Source organism: Anomaloglossus baeobatrachus, chromosome 8, assembly GCF_048569485.1.
Source record: "Anomaloglossus baeobatrachus isolate aAnoBae1 chromosome 8, aAnoBae1.hap1, whole genome shotgun sequence".
NCBI lineage: Eukaryota > Metazoa > Chordata > Amphibia > Anura > Aromobatidae > Anomaloglossus > Anomaloglossus baeobatrachus.
The window spans coordinates 40,115,158-40,131,656 of record NC_134360.1 but is presented as its reverse complement, the minus strand read 5'-3'; the positions used below and the strand labels follow the sequence as shown (position 1 = coordinate 40,131,656).

Sequence of the window (16,499 nt, the reverse complement as noted above, 5' to 3'; positions counted from 1 at the left end):
CTCGAGGGGCCGTGGCTAAGCCGAAGGGGAGAGCCACGAATTGGAAATGTTCCTCTCCGATCACAAAGCGTAGCCAACGCTGGTGTGAAACCGCAATAGGCACATGCAGATAGGCATCTCTGATGTCGATGGATGCCAGAAAATCATCTTGGGTCATTGAAGCAATGACCGATCTCAGAGATTCCATGCGAAAGTGCCGCACCTGAACATGCTTGTTGAGAAGCTTGAGATCCAGGATGGGTCGGAAGGAACCGTCCTTTTTGGGGACTAGAAAGAGGTTTGAGTAGAAACCGCTGAACCGTTCCCGGGCGGGAACCGGAACAATTACACCGTTGGCCTGCAGGGATGCCACGGCCTGAGAGAAGGCGGCGGCTTTGGAGCAGGGGGGGGTGGACAGAAAAAATCTGTTTGGCGGGCTGGAAGAAAATTCTATCCTGTAGCCGTGGGAGATGATATCCCGCACCCACTGATCGGAGACGTGTTGCAACCACACGTCGCCAAAGTGGGAGAGCCTGCCACCGACCAAGGACGTTGCTGGCGCGGCCAGATAGTCACGAGGAGGCTGCCTTAGTGGCAGCGGCTCCTCCGGTCTTTTGAGGACGCGGCTTTGCGCGCCAGTTGGGTTTACGATCCTTGGCTGCGGTAGTGGACGAGGTCGAGGGCTTAGAGGATGACCAGTTAGAGGAACGAAAGGAACGAAACCTCGATTGGTTCCTGCCCTGGACAGGTTTCTTGGCTTTAGCTTGTGGCAAGGAAGTACTCTTCCCGCCAGTAGCTTCCTTAATTATGTCATCCAGCTGTTCCCCAAACAGCCGGGACCCAGCAAAAGGGAGACTCGCAAGGTACTTCTTAGAGGAAGCGTCTGCTTTCCACTCTCGAAGCCACAAGATCCTGCGGATCGCGAGGGAGATAGCGGAGGCCACCGCCGTGCGGTGAGAAGCCTCCAGGATGGCAGACATGGCGTAGGATGTAAAAGCCGAAGCTTGAGAAGTTAAGGCATCCGTCTCAGGAATAGAGTCCCTAGAGAGGGAATGAATCTCCGCCAGAGAGGCAGAGACTGCCTTAAGAGCCCACACTGCCGCAAAAGACGGGGAGAACGAGGCTCCTGTCGCCTCATATACAGACTTGGCCAGAAGGTCAACCTGGCGGTCAGTGGGATCCTTAAGAGAAGTGCCATCAGCCACAGCTACGACTGTGCGGGCTGAGATTCTGGACACCGGAGGGTCCACCTTTGGAGACTGGGCCCAGTCCTTAACCACCTCCGGTGGAAAGGGAAAACGGTCATCTGAACTACGCTTCGGAAAACGTTTGTCAGGACAGGCCCTGGGCTTGCTAACAGTGGTGTGAAAGCTGGAGTGGTTAAAAAACATACTCCTAGGTTTCTTAGGAGAGGTAAACTGGTGTACCTCTACCAGAGAGGGTTGTTCCTCTGACTCTGGTGGGTTGAGGTTCAGTACGGAGTTAATGGATGCAATCAAGTCACTAACATCCGCATCACCCTCAGACAAGTCGATGGGGTACATAGAGGCAGCGTCTGAGCCCACAGTAAACGAATCCTCCTCGCCCTGCACCTCGGCTTGAGAATCAGAGCCGTGGGATGAGGAAGGAGAAGGATCCCTGCGTCTCCGTTTAGGGGGACGGGGTCCTAGGACATGCTCTGAGGGCTCTGCAGAGCTCGGAGCCGCAGAGACACCCTGAGAGGGGGGCTGATGCATGGACAGCAGTGTCCGGGACAGCTGCCCCATGGAGTCGGCAAAAGACTGGGAAATAGCTTGTGAAAAAGAAGCTACCCAAGCCGGGGGTTCAGCCACCGGGGCCGGAGCAGCCGGAGGAACCCCTGAGGCGGCTCCAGGCTGAGACACAAACATGTTAGCACAGGCATCTTAGTGTGGGTATGTGCTTGGCTCTGGCAGAATGAGCTTACATGCAGTGCATATAGCGTACATGTTTGCAGCCTTGCTCCTAGTGACAGACATGCTGCTGAGGTGGAAGCTCTGCAGCCAGAATACACTCCTGTAGAATGCCTGAGAGTGTAATAAAAGACCACAACCAGAGGTTGTGGCTTACCAGCCCGTGCTCTCTGTGTGCCCTCCGGATTCCACCGCTCCTCTGTGAAGCGTCAGCCTTCTAACAGTATGCAGCTGCAGCATCCAGCGTCTTACAGTGCAAGAACGCTGAAAAAATGGCGCTGGGAGAAGAGGGGGGGCGTGTATAAGCCCCAAGAGCGGGAAAACACGGAGGGCAGAGAGATACAGGAAGAAATACAGGGGAGGGAACATCTCCCCAGAGAGGAGTGCCCTCCCTTCTGCTGGTCGGGCGGTGCTGTATGCAAAACATGCAGAGAACCGAAAACGAAACTAGGCCCAAACAGAAGCCGGGGCCTAGATTTTAAAACGCGGCCGACGAGCAGGCACCTTCGGCGCGGTTCTCAGGGGAAATCCCCAGAACCGGCCGGAATTAACAGTAACGCTAAAGCACATACTGTCCCCCACATAAAAGTACCCGGGACCCCTGAAAAACGTCTCAATACTTAGCTCTTGAGACGCAGGGCCATGTCCCTGAATGGGGGTAACGCTCCTTCCAGCAGGGACCAGACAGGGCTGCGGATGGAGACCGGCCTTCTGCAAGCAGAGAGGACCGTGGAGGCTCCCACTTCAAACAGAGCCTCGACAGAGGGTGTGAAGGAGCGCGGCATGTGAAGGCTCCAGCCTTATAAAGTCAACCTTAACAGCACCCGACAGAGTGGGGTGTGAAGGGACATGCCGGGAGTCCAGACTGGACCCGCTTTTCTTCCAAATCTTTAAAATTAAAATAAAAAAATATCAGAGAATGCAAGTGTGTGTGTACTCCTGAACACAAAGCATTGAACTGGGTAGATTGTCATCCAGGGGGTGTATATAGCCCGGAGGGAGGAGCTACACGTTTGAGTGTAGTACTTTGTGTGTCCTCCGGAGGCAGAAGCTATACACCCCATGGTTTGGGTCTCCCATAAGGAACGATAAAGAAAAAAAAGATTATAGATGTCAGAATGTGTCCTAGAGATCCACGACGGCACGTATACACCGCAAAGATAATTTCCAGTGTTGCTTACTTGATATTTTCTGATGGGCCCACGATGGTTTTCCCAAGGGGAGTTCCTTGAAACGCGGTGGCATGGAGATAATCGAACGTCACTTCCTCGAGGTTAGAGTCGAGCTCCTGCATCTCCCTCAGCACCACCTCTCGAGTCTTCTCGATCTGAGAGTCCTCCAGGCTCTTATTCTGAACCACGTCGGCCAAGATCTCAATAGCTGAGGACAGAGGAAAACATCAGACATTGGATTTACAGTCCTGGGAGAGGGGATCCAAGAAATGAGTTAGGATTTAAAGATGAAGCTTGGTCGATTTGTACGATCGAGTGATCAGGATATTCGACACGTATGACCTAACTATGTCAAGTCCTCCAGCCAGAGACCGTTCATTACATTCATGATGTCCACAATGAGGCCCTCACCTTTAGGCAGATCCTTGGACTGAGCCTTTATGTAGAAAGCCGTCTGCTCCCGGGTGGTGTATGTACTCAGGTGGGCTCCCATGCTCTCCACCTCCTGCTCCAGGGCGGCCTGCGGGCGCTTCTTTGTTCCCTGGATGAAAAAGATTTCATAGAGAGAAGTTTATTATGTGTTGGGAACAATCAACTGATTAAATTTGCTGATGACACAAAGCTAGGAGGAATAGCTAATACTAGAGAAGAGAGAGTGGATTCAACAAGATCTAAACAGGCTGGAACACTGGGCAGCAACTAATAGAATGCATTTCTCCCTGTTAAAAACCAAAGTCATACATCTTGGCAAGAACAATGAAAAGAGCATATACAGCATGGGAGGAATAGAGCTATCCAACAGCATGTGTGAAAAAAAGAGAATTTTGTTACTTACCGTAAATTCTTTTTCTTATAGTTCCGACATGGGAGACCCAGACCATGGGTGTATAGCTTCTGCCTCCGGAGGCCACACAAAGTACTACACTAAAAAGTGTAGCTCCTCCCTCCGAGCATATACACTCCCCGGATGACAAATCCAACCAGTTTAGTGCAAAAGCTGAAGGAGGACATCCACCCATAAGTAGAGATAGAGTAAAACCCGGAATAACCGGAACCTCTGTCTACAACAACAGCCGGTGAAAACACACGGAACAAGAACTGCCAACAGGCAACAGGGAGGGTGCTGGGTCTCCCATGTCGGAACTATAAGAAAAAGAATTTACGGTAAGTAACAAAATTCTCTTTTTCTTCATCGTTCCTTATGGGAGACCCAGACCATGAGACGTCTCAAAGCAGTCCATGGATGGGAAATAAACAGAAACTGAGAAGTAGGCAAAACCTAACTTCACAAATGGGCGACAGCCGCCCGAAGGACGCGTCTGCCCAAGCTCGCATCTGCCGAAGCATGAGCATGCACTTGGTAGTGCTTTGAAAAGGTGTGCAGACTAGACCAAGTGGCAGCCTGACAGACCTGCTGAGCCGTAGCCTGGTGCCTGAAAGCCCAAGAGGCACCGACAGCTCTGGTCGAGTGCGCCCTAATCCCCGGCGGGGGGGGGGGGCATCTGAGAACATTGGTAGGCATCAGATATGGCCGACCTAATCCAACGAGCTAGGGTCGGTTTAGACGCCGAGAGACCCTTGCGCTGACCTGTGGTCAGCACAAAAAGAGAGGTGCACCGCCTAAGAACAGCGGTGCGTGACACATAGATCCGGAGCGCCCGCACCAAATCTAAAGTATGCAACGCTTTCTCAAAGCGATGCACAGGGGCCGGACAAAGGGAAGGCAATGAAATGTCCTGGTTAAGGTGGAAAGGAGACACCACCTTAGGGAGAAAGTCCGGAGTCGGACGGAGAACCACCTTGTCTTGGTGAAAAACCAAAAAGGGTGACTCCGAAGAGAGTGTAGCCAAATCAGAGACTCTCCTGAGAGAAGTTATGGCCACCAGAAAGACCACTTTCTGTGAAAGACGAAACAAAGAAACCTCCCTAAGAGGCTCAAAGGGGGGTTTCTGTAAGGCCGTGAGGACCAGATTGAGGCCCCAGGGATCCAGAGGCCGCCGGTAAGGCGGAATGATGTGAGATGCGCCCTGCATGAAGGTGCGCACCTTGGCCAGTCGGGCGATACGCCGCTGGAACAACACTGACAGAGCCGAGACCTGTCCCTTGAGGGAATTGAGGGATAGTCCTAGCTGCAGACCGGACTGTAGAAAGGACAGGATGGTCGGCAAGGAAAACGGCCAAGGAGCATGGCCGGAAGAGCGACACCAGGACAGGAAAATTCTCCAAGTCCTGTGGTAAATCCTGGCCGAGGAAGACTTCCGAGCCTGAGTCATAGTGGAGATGACCTCGGAAGGAATGCCTGAAGCCGTCAGGATCCAGGACTCAAGAGCCACGCCGTCAATCTGAGAGCCGCAGAATTCTGGCGGAAAAACGGACCTTGTGAGAGAATGTCTGGGCGGTCCGGGAGATGCCACGGCACCTCTACGGACAGACGGAGCAGGTCTGGGTACCAAGCTCGCCTGGGCCAGTCTGGAGCAATGATTATGACCCGACGGCCCTCCATTCTGATCTTGCGCAGGACTCTGGGCAAGAGAGCTAGAGGGGGAAACACGTAAGCCAGACGGAACTGGGACCAATCCTGAACCAGCGCGTCCGCCGCCAAGGCCTGAGGATCGTGGGAGCGAGCCACGTAAACCGGGACCTAGTTGTTGTGCCGGGATGCCATTAGATCCACTTCCGGAGTGCCCCACTTGCGGCAGATTGACCGGAACACTGCCGGATGCAGGGCCCACTCGCCGCTGTCCACGGTGTGACGGCTGAGATAATCTGCCTCCCAGTTTTCTACGCCTGGGATGTGGACTGCGGATATGGTGGACTTGGAGTCCTCCGCCCACTGAAGGATGCGTTGAACTTCCAACATTGCCAGGCGGCTGCGAGTCCCGCCTTGGTGATTGATGTAGGCAACTGCTGTCGCGTTGTCTGACTGGACTCGAATGTGCCTGCCCGCCAACAGGTGGTGAAAGGCTACGAGAGCTAGGAGCACAGCTCTGATTTCCAGCACATTGATCGAGAGGGCTGATTCGGACGGAGTCCAAGTGCCCTGTGCTCGGTGGTGGAGAAACACTGCTCCCCAGCCGGATAGACTGGCATCCGTGGTGAGAATCACCCAGGACGGGGCCAGAAAGGAGCGTCCCTGGGACAGAGAGAGGGGCCGAAGCCACCACTGAAGAGAGCTCCTGGTCTGTGGCGAGCGAAACCTCGACTGGTTCCTGCCCTGGACAGGTTTCCTGGTTTTAGTTTGTGGCATGGAAGTACTCTTCCCGCCAGTAGCTTCCTTAATAATTTCATCCAGTTGTTCACCGAACAGCCGGGACCCAGCAAAGGGGAGCCCAGCAAGGTACTTCTTAGAAGAAGCGTCTGCTTTCCACTCTCGAAGCCACAAGATCCTGCGGATCGCGAGGGAATTAGCGGAAGCCACCGCCGTGCGGTGAGAAGCCTCCAGGATGGCAGACATGGCATAGGATGAAAAAGCCGAGGGAAGTTAAGGCAACCATTTCGGGCATAGAGTCCCTGGTGAGGGAATGCATCTCCTCCAGAGAAGCAGAGATGGCTTTGAGAGCCCACACCGCTGCAAAAGACGGGGAGAACGAGGCCCCTGCCGCCTCATATACAGATTTGGCCAGAAGGTCAACCTGGCGGTCAGTGGGATCCTTAAGTGAGGTGCCATCGGCCACAGATACAACTGTCCGGGCTGAGAATCTGGACACCGGAGGATCTACCTTTGGTGAATGAGCCCACTCCTTGACCACCTCTGGTGGAAAAGGAAAACGGTCATTAGAACTACGCTTTGGGAAGCGTTTGTCAGGACAGGCCCTGGGCTTGGTCACAGTGGCCTGAAAACTGGAGTGGTTAAAAAACATACTCCTTGCTCTCTTAGGTGAGGTAAACTGGTGTTTTTCTACCAGAGAGGCTTGCACCTCTGATACCGGCGGATTGAGGTCCAGTACGGAATTAATGGACGCAATCAAGTCACTAACATCCGCATCCCCTTCAGATAAATCAATGGGGTACATAAAGGTAGCGTCCGAGCCCACAATAAAGGCATCCTCCTCACCCTACAATTCAGCTCGTGAATCAGAGCCGTGGGACGAGGAAGGAGAAGAGTCCCTGTGTCTCCGTTTAGGAGGACGGGGTCCGGGAACAGATGAAAAATCCTCTGTGAGCTCTGCAGAGCGAGTCGGAGCAGCAGAAGCGCCCTGAGAAGGGGGCTGATGCATGGTCAGCAGAGTCCGGGACAGCTGTCCCATGGAGTCGGCAAAGGACTGGGAGATAGCTTTAGAAAACGATGCTACCCAAGCCGGGGGTTCAGCCACCGGGGCCGGAGCAGCCGGAGGGACCCCTGGGGAGACTCCAGGCTGAGGCACCACCATGTTAGAGCAGGCATCACAATGTGGATATGTGCTCGGTTCAGGCAGTACGCACCATCTGACCCAGCACCTGCATGAGGTGCCTGATGGAATGACGGCGGGGCCTCAGCAGAGAGCGTACCGCCAGATGAAGGGACTGCTGTTTGACTAAGGGCAGCTTCACAAGTGCCGGCAGAGTCTCGAATTGCATCCCTAGGTATGTAAGTTCCTCCAACTCTTTGAAATCAAAAATCAAAAATCAGATGAGAATGCATGTGTGTGTGTGTGACCTCCTGAACACAAAGCATTGAACTGGCTAGATGTGGTCTTCCAGGGGGTGTATATGCTCGGAGGGAGGAGCTACACTTTTTAGTGTAGTACTTTGTGTGTCCTCCGGAGGCAGAAGCTATACACCCATGGTCTGGGTCTCCCATAAGGAACGATGAAGAAAGATTTAGGTATACTAATAGATCACAGACTCAACATGAGTCAACAGTGTGACGCAGCAGCAAAAAAGGCAAACATCATTCTAGGATGTATTAACAGAAGCATACAGTCTAGATCACGTGAAGTCATTATCCCCCTTTACTCCTCTTTGGTCAGACCTCATCTGGAATATTGTGTCCAGTTCTGGGCACCACATTTTAAAAAAAGACATCAACAAACTGGAGCAAGTTCAGAGAAGATTGAACCAGAATGGTGACTGGTCTGCAAACCATGTCCTATGAGGAACGGTTACAGGATTTAGGATTGTTTAGCTTGCAAAAGAGAAGACTGAGAGGAGACTTAATAGCTGTCTACAAATATCTTAAAGGCTGTCACACTGTAGAGGATCAGTTTTATTCTCATTTTCACAAGGAAAGACTAGAAGCAATGGGATGAAACTGATGGGGAGGAGACACAGATTAGATATTAGAAAAAAAAACTTTTTGACAGTGAGGGTGATCAATGAGTGGAACATGCTGCCACAAGAGGTGGTGAGGTCTCCTTCAATGGTAGTCTTTAAAAAAAGGTTGGACGGACATCTGTCTGGGGTGATTTAGTGAATCCTGCTTTGAGCAGGGGGTTGGACCAGATGACCCAGGAGGTCCATTCCAACTCTAATATTCTGTGATTCTATGATCACGTATAAGATTCGGCTGTCTATCTCTTTACATGGCTCTAACCGGTGTTAGTGTGGAGATCCATTGTCTCTCCCTGAGCCGCGGTGGCGATCATGCCTGGCAAGACCAGAACTGGAGGTCCCAGTCACCTCCATCTTTGTAGCTTCACTTTGCAAGAATTTTTCGTTTTATAAGACGCACCCCAAATTTAGAGAAAAAGAAAAAAAAGGGGGTCAGTCTTAGGCTATGTGCGCACGTTGCGTACAGTCACTGCAGAAATTTCTGCAGCGATCTGAAGAGCACATGTGTGCTTTAAATCGCTGCAGAAATGTCCGTAGTGAAAAAAAAAAAGCCGATTCCATGCGCTCTGCCTGCAGCTCCTCCCATAGACAGAGCAGGAGCTGCCGGCAAAGCGCACGGAAGAAGTGACATGTCACTTCTTAGAACGCAGCGCTTCGGCAGCAGCCGAAGCGCTGCGCTCTAAGACGCCACGTCCGCACGGCCCCTGCACAATCTCCATAGATTGTGCAGGGGACGCAGGACGCATGCAGTTACGTTGCGCTACAAAGCGCAGCGTAACTGCATGTATTTACGCAACGTGCGCACATACCCTTATAATGCGGCAGCGTCTTACCAGAGGGGGACGGCAGTGGTGGTGGAGTGGGGTCAGAGGAAGAAGGCTGTGCTGAAGCAGGGCAATGCTGCTGTTGGTGCACTGGGTGTCCCAGATACTCCCTGCGGATGGCAATGCTGTGGAGTAGGAGGAACATCCAGGAACTGTCGGCGGTTCGGGCTTCAAAGAAATGGCGCCCAGTCGGTGTGTGTGCAGATCACAAGCAGAGATCTAATCTGCACATTCGCCACCTCTGGGCGCCATTTTCCTTAAGTCCGCTGCTGGGAGATTATTGGACCGGAGGTGGCGCTTGTGCAGATGAGATCTTGAGCTAAGAGCTCCAACGGCACAGATGCTGACTCTGGGCGCCATTATTTGAAGCCCGCACCACCGACATTTAGGATGGCTCCTGCCTCACCGCCCACAGCGCACAGCAGAGCCCACAGCGCACAGCAGAGCCCACAGCGCACAGCAGAGCCCACAGCGCACAGCAGAGCCCACAGCGCACAGCAGAGCCCACAGCGCACAGCAGAGCCCACAGCGCACAGCAGAGCCCACAGCGCACAGCAGAGCCCACAGCGCACAGCAGAGCCCACAGCGCACAGCAGAGCCCACAGCGCACAGCAGAGCCCACAGCGCACAGCAGAGCCCACAGCGCACAGCAGAGCCCACAGCGCACAGCAGAGCCCACAGCGCACAGCAGAGCCCACAGCGCACAGCAGAGCCCACAGCGCACAGCAGAGCCCACAGCGCACAGCAGAGCCCACAGCGCACAGCAGAGCCCACAGCGCACAGCAGAGCCCACAGCGCACAGCAGAGCCCACAGCGCACAGCAGAGCCCAAAGCGCACAGCAGAGCCCACAGCGCACAGCAGAGCCCACAGCGCACAGCAGAGCCCACAGCGCACAGCAGAGCCCACAGCGCACAGCAGAGCCCACAGCGCACAGCAGAGCCCACAGCGCACAGCAGAGCCCACAGCGCACAGCAGAGCCCACAGCGCACTGCCTGCCTGACCACTTGCAGTGCAGCAGAGCCCACAGCGCACCGCCTACCTCACCGCCAGCAGCACAGCAGAGCCCACAGCGCACCGCCTGCCTCACCGCCAGCAGCACAGCAGAGCCCACAGCGCACCGCCTGCCTCACCGCCAGCAGCACAGCAGAGCCCACAGCGCACCGCCTGCTTCACCGCCAGCAGCACAGCAGAGCCCACAGCGCACCGCCTGCCTCACCACCCGCAGCACAGCAGAGCCCATAGCGCACCGCCTGCCTCACCGCCTGCAGCGCAGCAGAGCCCACAGCGCACCGGCCGCAGCCCAGCCCAACCCAGCATTCAGCATCACCCCTGCCTCCTGTGACCCCTCTCCAGCACCTCCCGGGTAAGCTACATTCGGATTAAAAGACGCACCCCTCATATTCCTCCCAACTTTTTGGGAGGAAAAGTGCATTTTATAATCCGAAAAAATACGGTAAATTAAACGCCCTCACTCCTTTTGCTGAAAATAACTAAAAATGTTCATAAAAGTCTGATCAAAAATATAAAACTATTAAAGCACGTACAGTAAATGCCATAAACAAAAAAAAAATCAAAACACCTGAATGAGGCTTTGTGGCACCACCTCAAAGAATGCAATATAATGCAATCAAAATGCTGAATTTAGCCCAAAATAGTATCATAAAAACTGCGGCTCGGCACACAAACGTCCTCATCAATGAAAAATAAAAAGTTACAGCCACATAATCCAAATTTTTTGAGCTTTGAACTGAAAGAAAACCAAAAAAAAACAAAAAAAACGGAAACTATGGACATTTATAAGAATGAAAAAAAAAAAATCAAGTCTCAGGATTTTTTCAAATTTTCACACAATGATTTTTTTTCCCATTTTTCGGTACATCAGATGACAGTGATTGGTGTCGATCAAAATTACAACTCGAGCCATAGAATAATATTATTATTATTATTATTATTATTATTATTATTATTATTATTATTATTAAGAGACCCTCATAGGGCGATGACCGTAAATAAAAAAAACATTACAGGGGAAGGAAAAAAAATACAGAACTCTAAACTCTCCAATGGGAAGGGGCTGGTCATTTTTAATGGTCACCGCTCACTATGTGGGTTGCCCGTCAGCCTTGTACATGATATGGTGACTCCTAGGTGACCACCCTGGATCTCCGCACTCCTGAAGGAGCCGGTATCTTCACTGCTACAGACCTGCTGGAGACCCTCGGCTGTCATCACTATTGTACTAGGCGGGTCAGTGGCGGACGTGTTCCTCGCTCTGATGTGGATAGTGACCCTTCTAATCGTCTCTCACCTTGAAGGCCAGATGCTCCAGGAAATATCCCGCTCCGTTGTTCTTTTCATTTTCATAGCGGCTTCCGGCTGCAATCCATACCCCGACCTAAAGACAGAGGCAGAAATAAGCTGGAGGGTCCAAAATACATTCTGGTACCTGTAACTATTACGAGATCTCTGCTTGTTGTCAGTGAACGCATGATTCTATCCAAAGGAGTAAAACAGTGAATAAGAGCGGAGCGGCCACTATGAGGTGTACGGAGCTGAGCTCATCCGGCCTGCTGGAGCCGATAACAGTCGGGGCACGGAGTATCGGCCCTCCACTGATCTGATATTGATGACTTATCCTACAGATGGGTAATCAATAATTTTACCCCTTTCCCAACATCTGCTGAGGATGTGCATCATATGAGGTGTGGGTGCATGGAACGGGCACAAGTCCTGAGCCTGCACCGATCCTGAATTACACCGCCGTCACCCGCCTGTCACAGCAGAGACTGACTCCCAGCTCCAGTTGACCCATTAAAGGCCTTTGTAAATCTCTGATAGCAGCACTGAAGGCGTGCAGTATCACGGGGGTCATTCTAGGAAGCCATGTTATCGACCCTCTAAGGCTACTTTCACACATCCGGATTTTTGCTCTGCGGCACAATACGGCGTTCTGCAGAAAAACCGCAACCGGCTTTTGTAACGCCGGTTGCGTTTTTTTTTTGCATAGACTTACATTAGTGCCGTATTGTGCAGCAGGGGCTTGCGTTCGGTCCGGTTTTTGCCGCATGCGGCAGATTTAGCCGATGCCGCGGCCGGATCGAACGTTCCCTGCAACGTTTTTTGCTCCGGCAAAAAACACCGCATCGCGCCGCATCCGGCCGCTGCGGCGCATTTTTCAATGCATACCTATGGAGGCTGGATGCGGCGCGATGCGGAAAAAAACACATCCGCTCGCCGCATGCGGTTTTTTCCACTGCGCATGCTCAGTAGCATGCCGCAACCGGAAAAAAACGGACGTGCCGCATGTAAAAACTTATGCAAAGGATGCGGTGTTTTCGCCGCATCCGTTGCATAGGTGTCACAGCTGGATTGAGCCGCAGAGCTCAAACCGGATGTGTGAAAGTAGCCTAACTACAGCTCATGTTGCAGAAAACCAGCCCTCATACGGCTTTTTTGGAGCAGAAGGAAGAAAATGAAAGCTTAAAGGGGCTGCCTGGTCTAAAGCCACCAGTCTGCAGACCTATGTGTCGCTCTATGTGACTGCAGACTTGTGGCTTTTAGACTGGACACCACTGTAAGAACAAATAAATTATCTGTGGCAGGAAGGGGTTAAACACAGATTAGTCCTATCGCTGGCGGGACTTACGGTGCATGTGGGTTGTTCAGACTCTTCGGAAGCGACGCGGAGTCCGTTGTCCAGAGCGCTGACCTGGGTCTCGGGAATGTTGTTTAATGTTTGGGCATAGGACACGGCGCTGCGACTCCTCTTCAGACCTAACAGTGTGGACTGCAGGAAGAAAGACAAGAACATTAAAAAACCTGACACTGTGACTGACTGCTGTCAGGGGGTGAAAAAAAGAGGCACATACGATGCATACTGTGCATGGGTCTAGTGATATTCCCCCTCAGTGCTGGACTCGCAGCTGCACTGCTCAGTATTTCTCTATCACATTCTCCATGCTGCTGCTGCTTTACGCCAGGTGTTCTCTGGACTCGCAGCTGCACTGCGCAGTGCTGCTCTATCATATTCTCCATGCGGCTGCTTTACGTCAGAGGTTATCTGCATTCACAGCTTCACTGCTCCATCATGTTCACCATGTTACTGCTTTATAGAGGTTATCTGGATTCACAACTGACCTGCCCAGTACTGCTCCATCATGTTCACCATGCTACTGCTTTAGGCCTCTTTCTCACGCCCTTGAAAAACAACGCATGTTTTTCACAAACATGTCAAAGGTGCGTTTTGCCCTCCGTGTGCCGTGTTTATGGCTCACGTGTGTTCGTGTGTTATCCGTGATAACACACGGAGAACGGAAACTTTCTACTCACCTATCCCTGGCTTTGCTGTCCGTGGTGCTGATCTTCGGTCCTGCCGACTCCCCGCTGCTGCTGCTTCCGGCCGCAGTGAAGTGAATATTCAATGAGCATAATGAGCGGCGGTCGGAAGCAAGTGACAGCAGCGGCAGAGACAGGAGGGCTGGAGAACGTGAGTAAAGTTTTTGTTTTTTTTTCTCGCGGATACATGTGTTTTCTCCGGCGCGTGTCACTCGGAACACATCCGTGTGGTCTGTTTGTGTTACGTGTGACCTGTTTGCATTCCGTGTGACACAGTGATGCCGGAGAAAACGGGGACATGTCTATGTGTGGAGCACATGGGCACACGTATGCTCCACACGTACACACGGTCCATGGCAGAATACGCACGTGAACGCAGACCCATTCATTTTAATGGGTCTACGTGTGCCCGTGTCTCCGGTACGTGAGAAAACTGACCATACACGTACCGGAGGCACGGACGTGTGAAAGAGGCCTAATAGAGGTTATCTGGATTCACAGCTGAACTGCCCAGTACTGCTCTAGTTCTCCATGCTGCTACTTTATAGAGGTTATGTGGATTCACAGCTGCACTGCTCAGTATTTATCACATTCTCCATTCTGCTGCTTTATAGCAGGTGTTCTCTGGACTCGCAGCTGCACTGCACAGTGCTGCTCTATCATGTTCTCCATGCTGCTGCTTTATAGCAGGTGTTCTCTGGACTCGCAGCTGCACTGCTCAGTATTTATCACATTCTCCATACTGCTGCTTTATAGCAGGTGTTCTCTGGACTCGCAGCTGCACTGCGCAGTGCTGCTCTATCATGTTCTCCATGCTGCTGCTTTATAGCAGGTGTTCTCTGGACTCGCAGCTGCACTGCGCAGTGCTGCTCTATCATATTCTCCATGCTGCTGCTTTATAGCAGGTGTTCTCTGGACTCGCAGCTGCACTGCGCAGTGCTGCTCTATCATATTCTCCATGCTGCTGCTTTATGCCAGGTGTTATCTGGACTCGTAGCTTCACTGCTCAGTACGGCAGTACACAGTCCACGCTGCTGCAGATCAATACAATGTAACAAACCCGACAACTGTGTCACATGGGCATGACCAGGAGAAGTTCTCCGCATCTGGACGGGGCTGCAACCCAGGAGTCCCTGCACCGCAATCACAAATCATAAATATAAGCCATCATTTCATATTCCTGTTAGGCTACATTCACACTTCCGTTGCTTTCAATCCGTCAGGTCCGTTGTTGCAACACAACGACGGGTCCATCGTTTTTTAGATGTCAACTGACGCAAGGAATATGCTATTTCACAGGATTCCAGCCACAGGAATCCTGTGGAAAAAACTGATCCGTTACATCCAATGTGCATCGGTTTGTCAACGGATCCGTCGTGATCCGCTTGTGTTTGGGACAGCCCAATGGGTGTGCCAGACATGCTGAGCATGCTCAGTAGAACACAATCCAGCACCATAGACATCCATTACAGCTCTTGATGGATTACGACGGAATCCTGCGGACTGCGTTTTTTGCCGCTCCAAAAAAACGTTACATTCAGCGATGCTCCCACCTGATGGTCAGTTATTCCATGACTGATCCATCACGCGGCGGATGCAACGCAGGGCCATCACTCACAATCCGTCGCTAATAGAAGTCTATGGGGAAAAAAACAGATTACTGCAAAATATTTTGCAGGATACCGTAATTCCTCAAGGCGACAAATTGTGACTGATGCAAAACAACGGAAGTGTGAATGTAGCCTAAGAGGTCTTAAAGGGATTGTCCAGAATTAATTAAAAAAAGCTGCACAGTGCTCCTCTCATATTCTCTATGCTGTTGCTTTACGCCAGGTGTTACCTGGATACACAGATGCACTGCTCTATCACATTCTCCATACTGCTGCCTTATAGAGGTTATCTGGACTCACAGCTGCCCTAGTCAGTACGGTAGTACACAGTCCACGCTGCTGCTGATCAATACACCGTAACAAACCCGGCAGCTGTGTCACATGGACATGACCAGGAGAGGTTCTCCGCATCTGGATGGGGCTGCAGCCCAGGAGTCCCTGCACCGCAATCACAAATCATAATCATAAGCCATCGATTCATATTCCTGTAAGAGGTCTTAAAGGGATTGTCCAGAATGAATAAAAAAAAAAAACTTAACGGAACAGTGCCCTTCCCTGGCCACGGCTTGTGTCTGGGATTACAGCTCCGCAGCACTAAGGCGACTGCTGCAATGCCGCAGTACCGGACACGACCTGAGGGACAGGGGGGCGCTACCTGGTCTACACCATTATTTCTAATCTTTGATAATATACAGAAAAGCCTCAGACTATGGACAGTCACATGACCCCAACACCAGAAGGATAATCAGGGGTTAACAGCGGAGACATCACAGCAATTAGTAAAGGTCTTCATTCCCAGTGTCTGACACCAGATAACCGGATACAACGATCACCGAGGCCGCGGGGACCGGACACAGCGATCACCGAGGCCGCGGGGACCGGACACAGCGATCACAGAGGCCGCGGCGTCCTGGGACTGGGTGACCTTCACCGCACACAGCGGCGTCCTCTCCACACAGCCGCCCGAGCGCCGCGGAATCAGAGACACCCGACCCCAGAGCCCACCCGGCCTCCCCCTGCATCCCGGAACCGAGCGAAACCCACCGAGCGGGTGGAGAACAGGGCTCGTCCCGCAGCACTGCCGGCTCTGCACACGGACGCCGCCATCTTCCCGGTGACAGTGAGACACAAAGACGCATGCGCAGAAAGACACAGGAAAAGGCATGGATACAAGATTATGCCAGAAACAGCGCCCTCTGCTGCCAGGAGGTCACTAGTGGAGAGGAGGAATTTGAGCAAATTCGTACCGAAAATCTTCTACTATTCCAATATTCGTCACAAGTAATGAATCTAATGCAAGTCAATGGGGAACCAGAGCATATAATACTGCCCCCTATGTACAAGAATATAACTACTATAATACTGCCCCTATGTACAAGAATATAACTACTATAATA

The 16,499-nt window shown here is 52.1% G+C and overlaps 1 protein-coding gene across 1 annotated transcript in view; it reads right to left on the bottom strand.

The window, feature by feature from the left end:
- Nucleotides 1–16,233, bottom strand: part of UQCRC1 (ubiquinol-cytochrome c reductase core protein 1) — a 29,371-nt gene extending 13,138 nt beyond the window's left edge. The window contains exons 1-5 of the mRNA XM_075321498.1: nucleotides 16,147–16,233; nucleotides 12,804–12,944; nucleotides 11,466–11,552; nucleotides 3,494–3,623; nucleotides 3,092–3,290 (exon numbers count right to left, since the gene is read on the bottom strand). Coding sequence (XP_075177613.1) covers nucleotides 3,092–3,290; nucleotides 3,494–3,623; nucleotides 11,466–11,552; nucleotides 12,804–12,944; nucleotides 16,147–16,209 — 620 coding nt within the window. The 5' untranslated portion in view covers nucleotides 16,210–16,233. The remainder of the gene's footprint in view (nucleotides 1–3,091; nucleotides 3,291–3,493; nucleotides 3,624–11,465; nucleotides 11,553–12,803; nucleotides 12,945–16,146) is intronic.
- Between the last annotated feature and the right edge of the window lie 266 nt (nucleotides 16,234–16,499).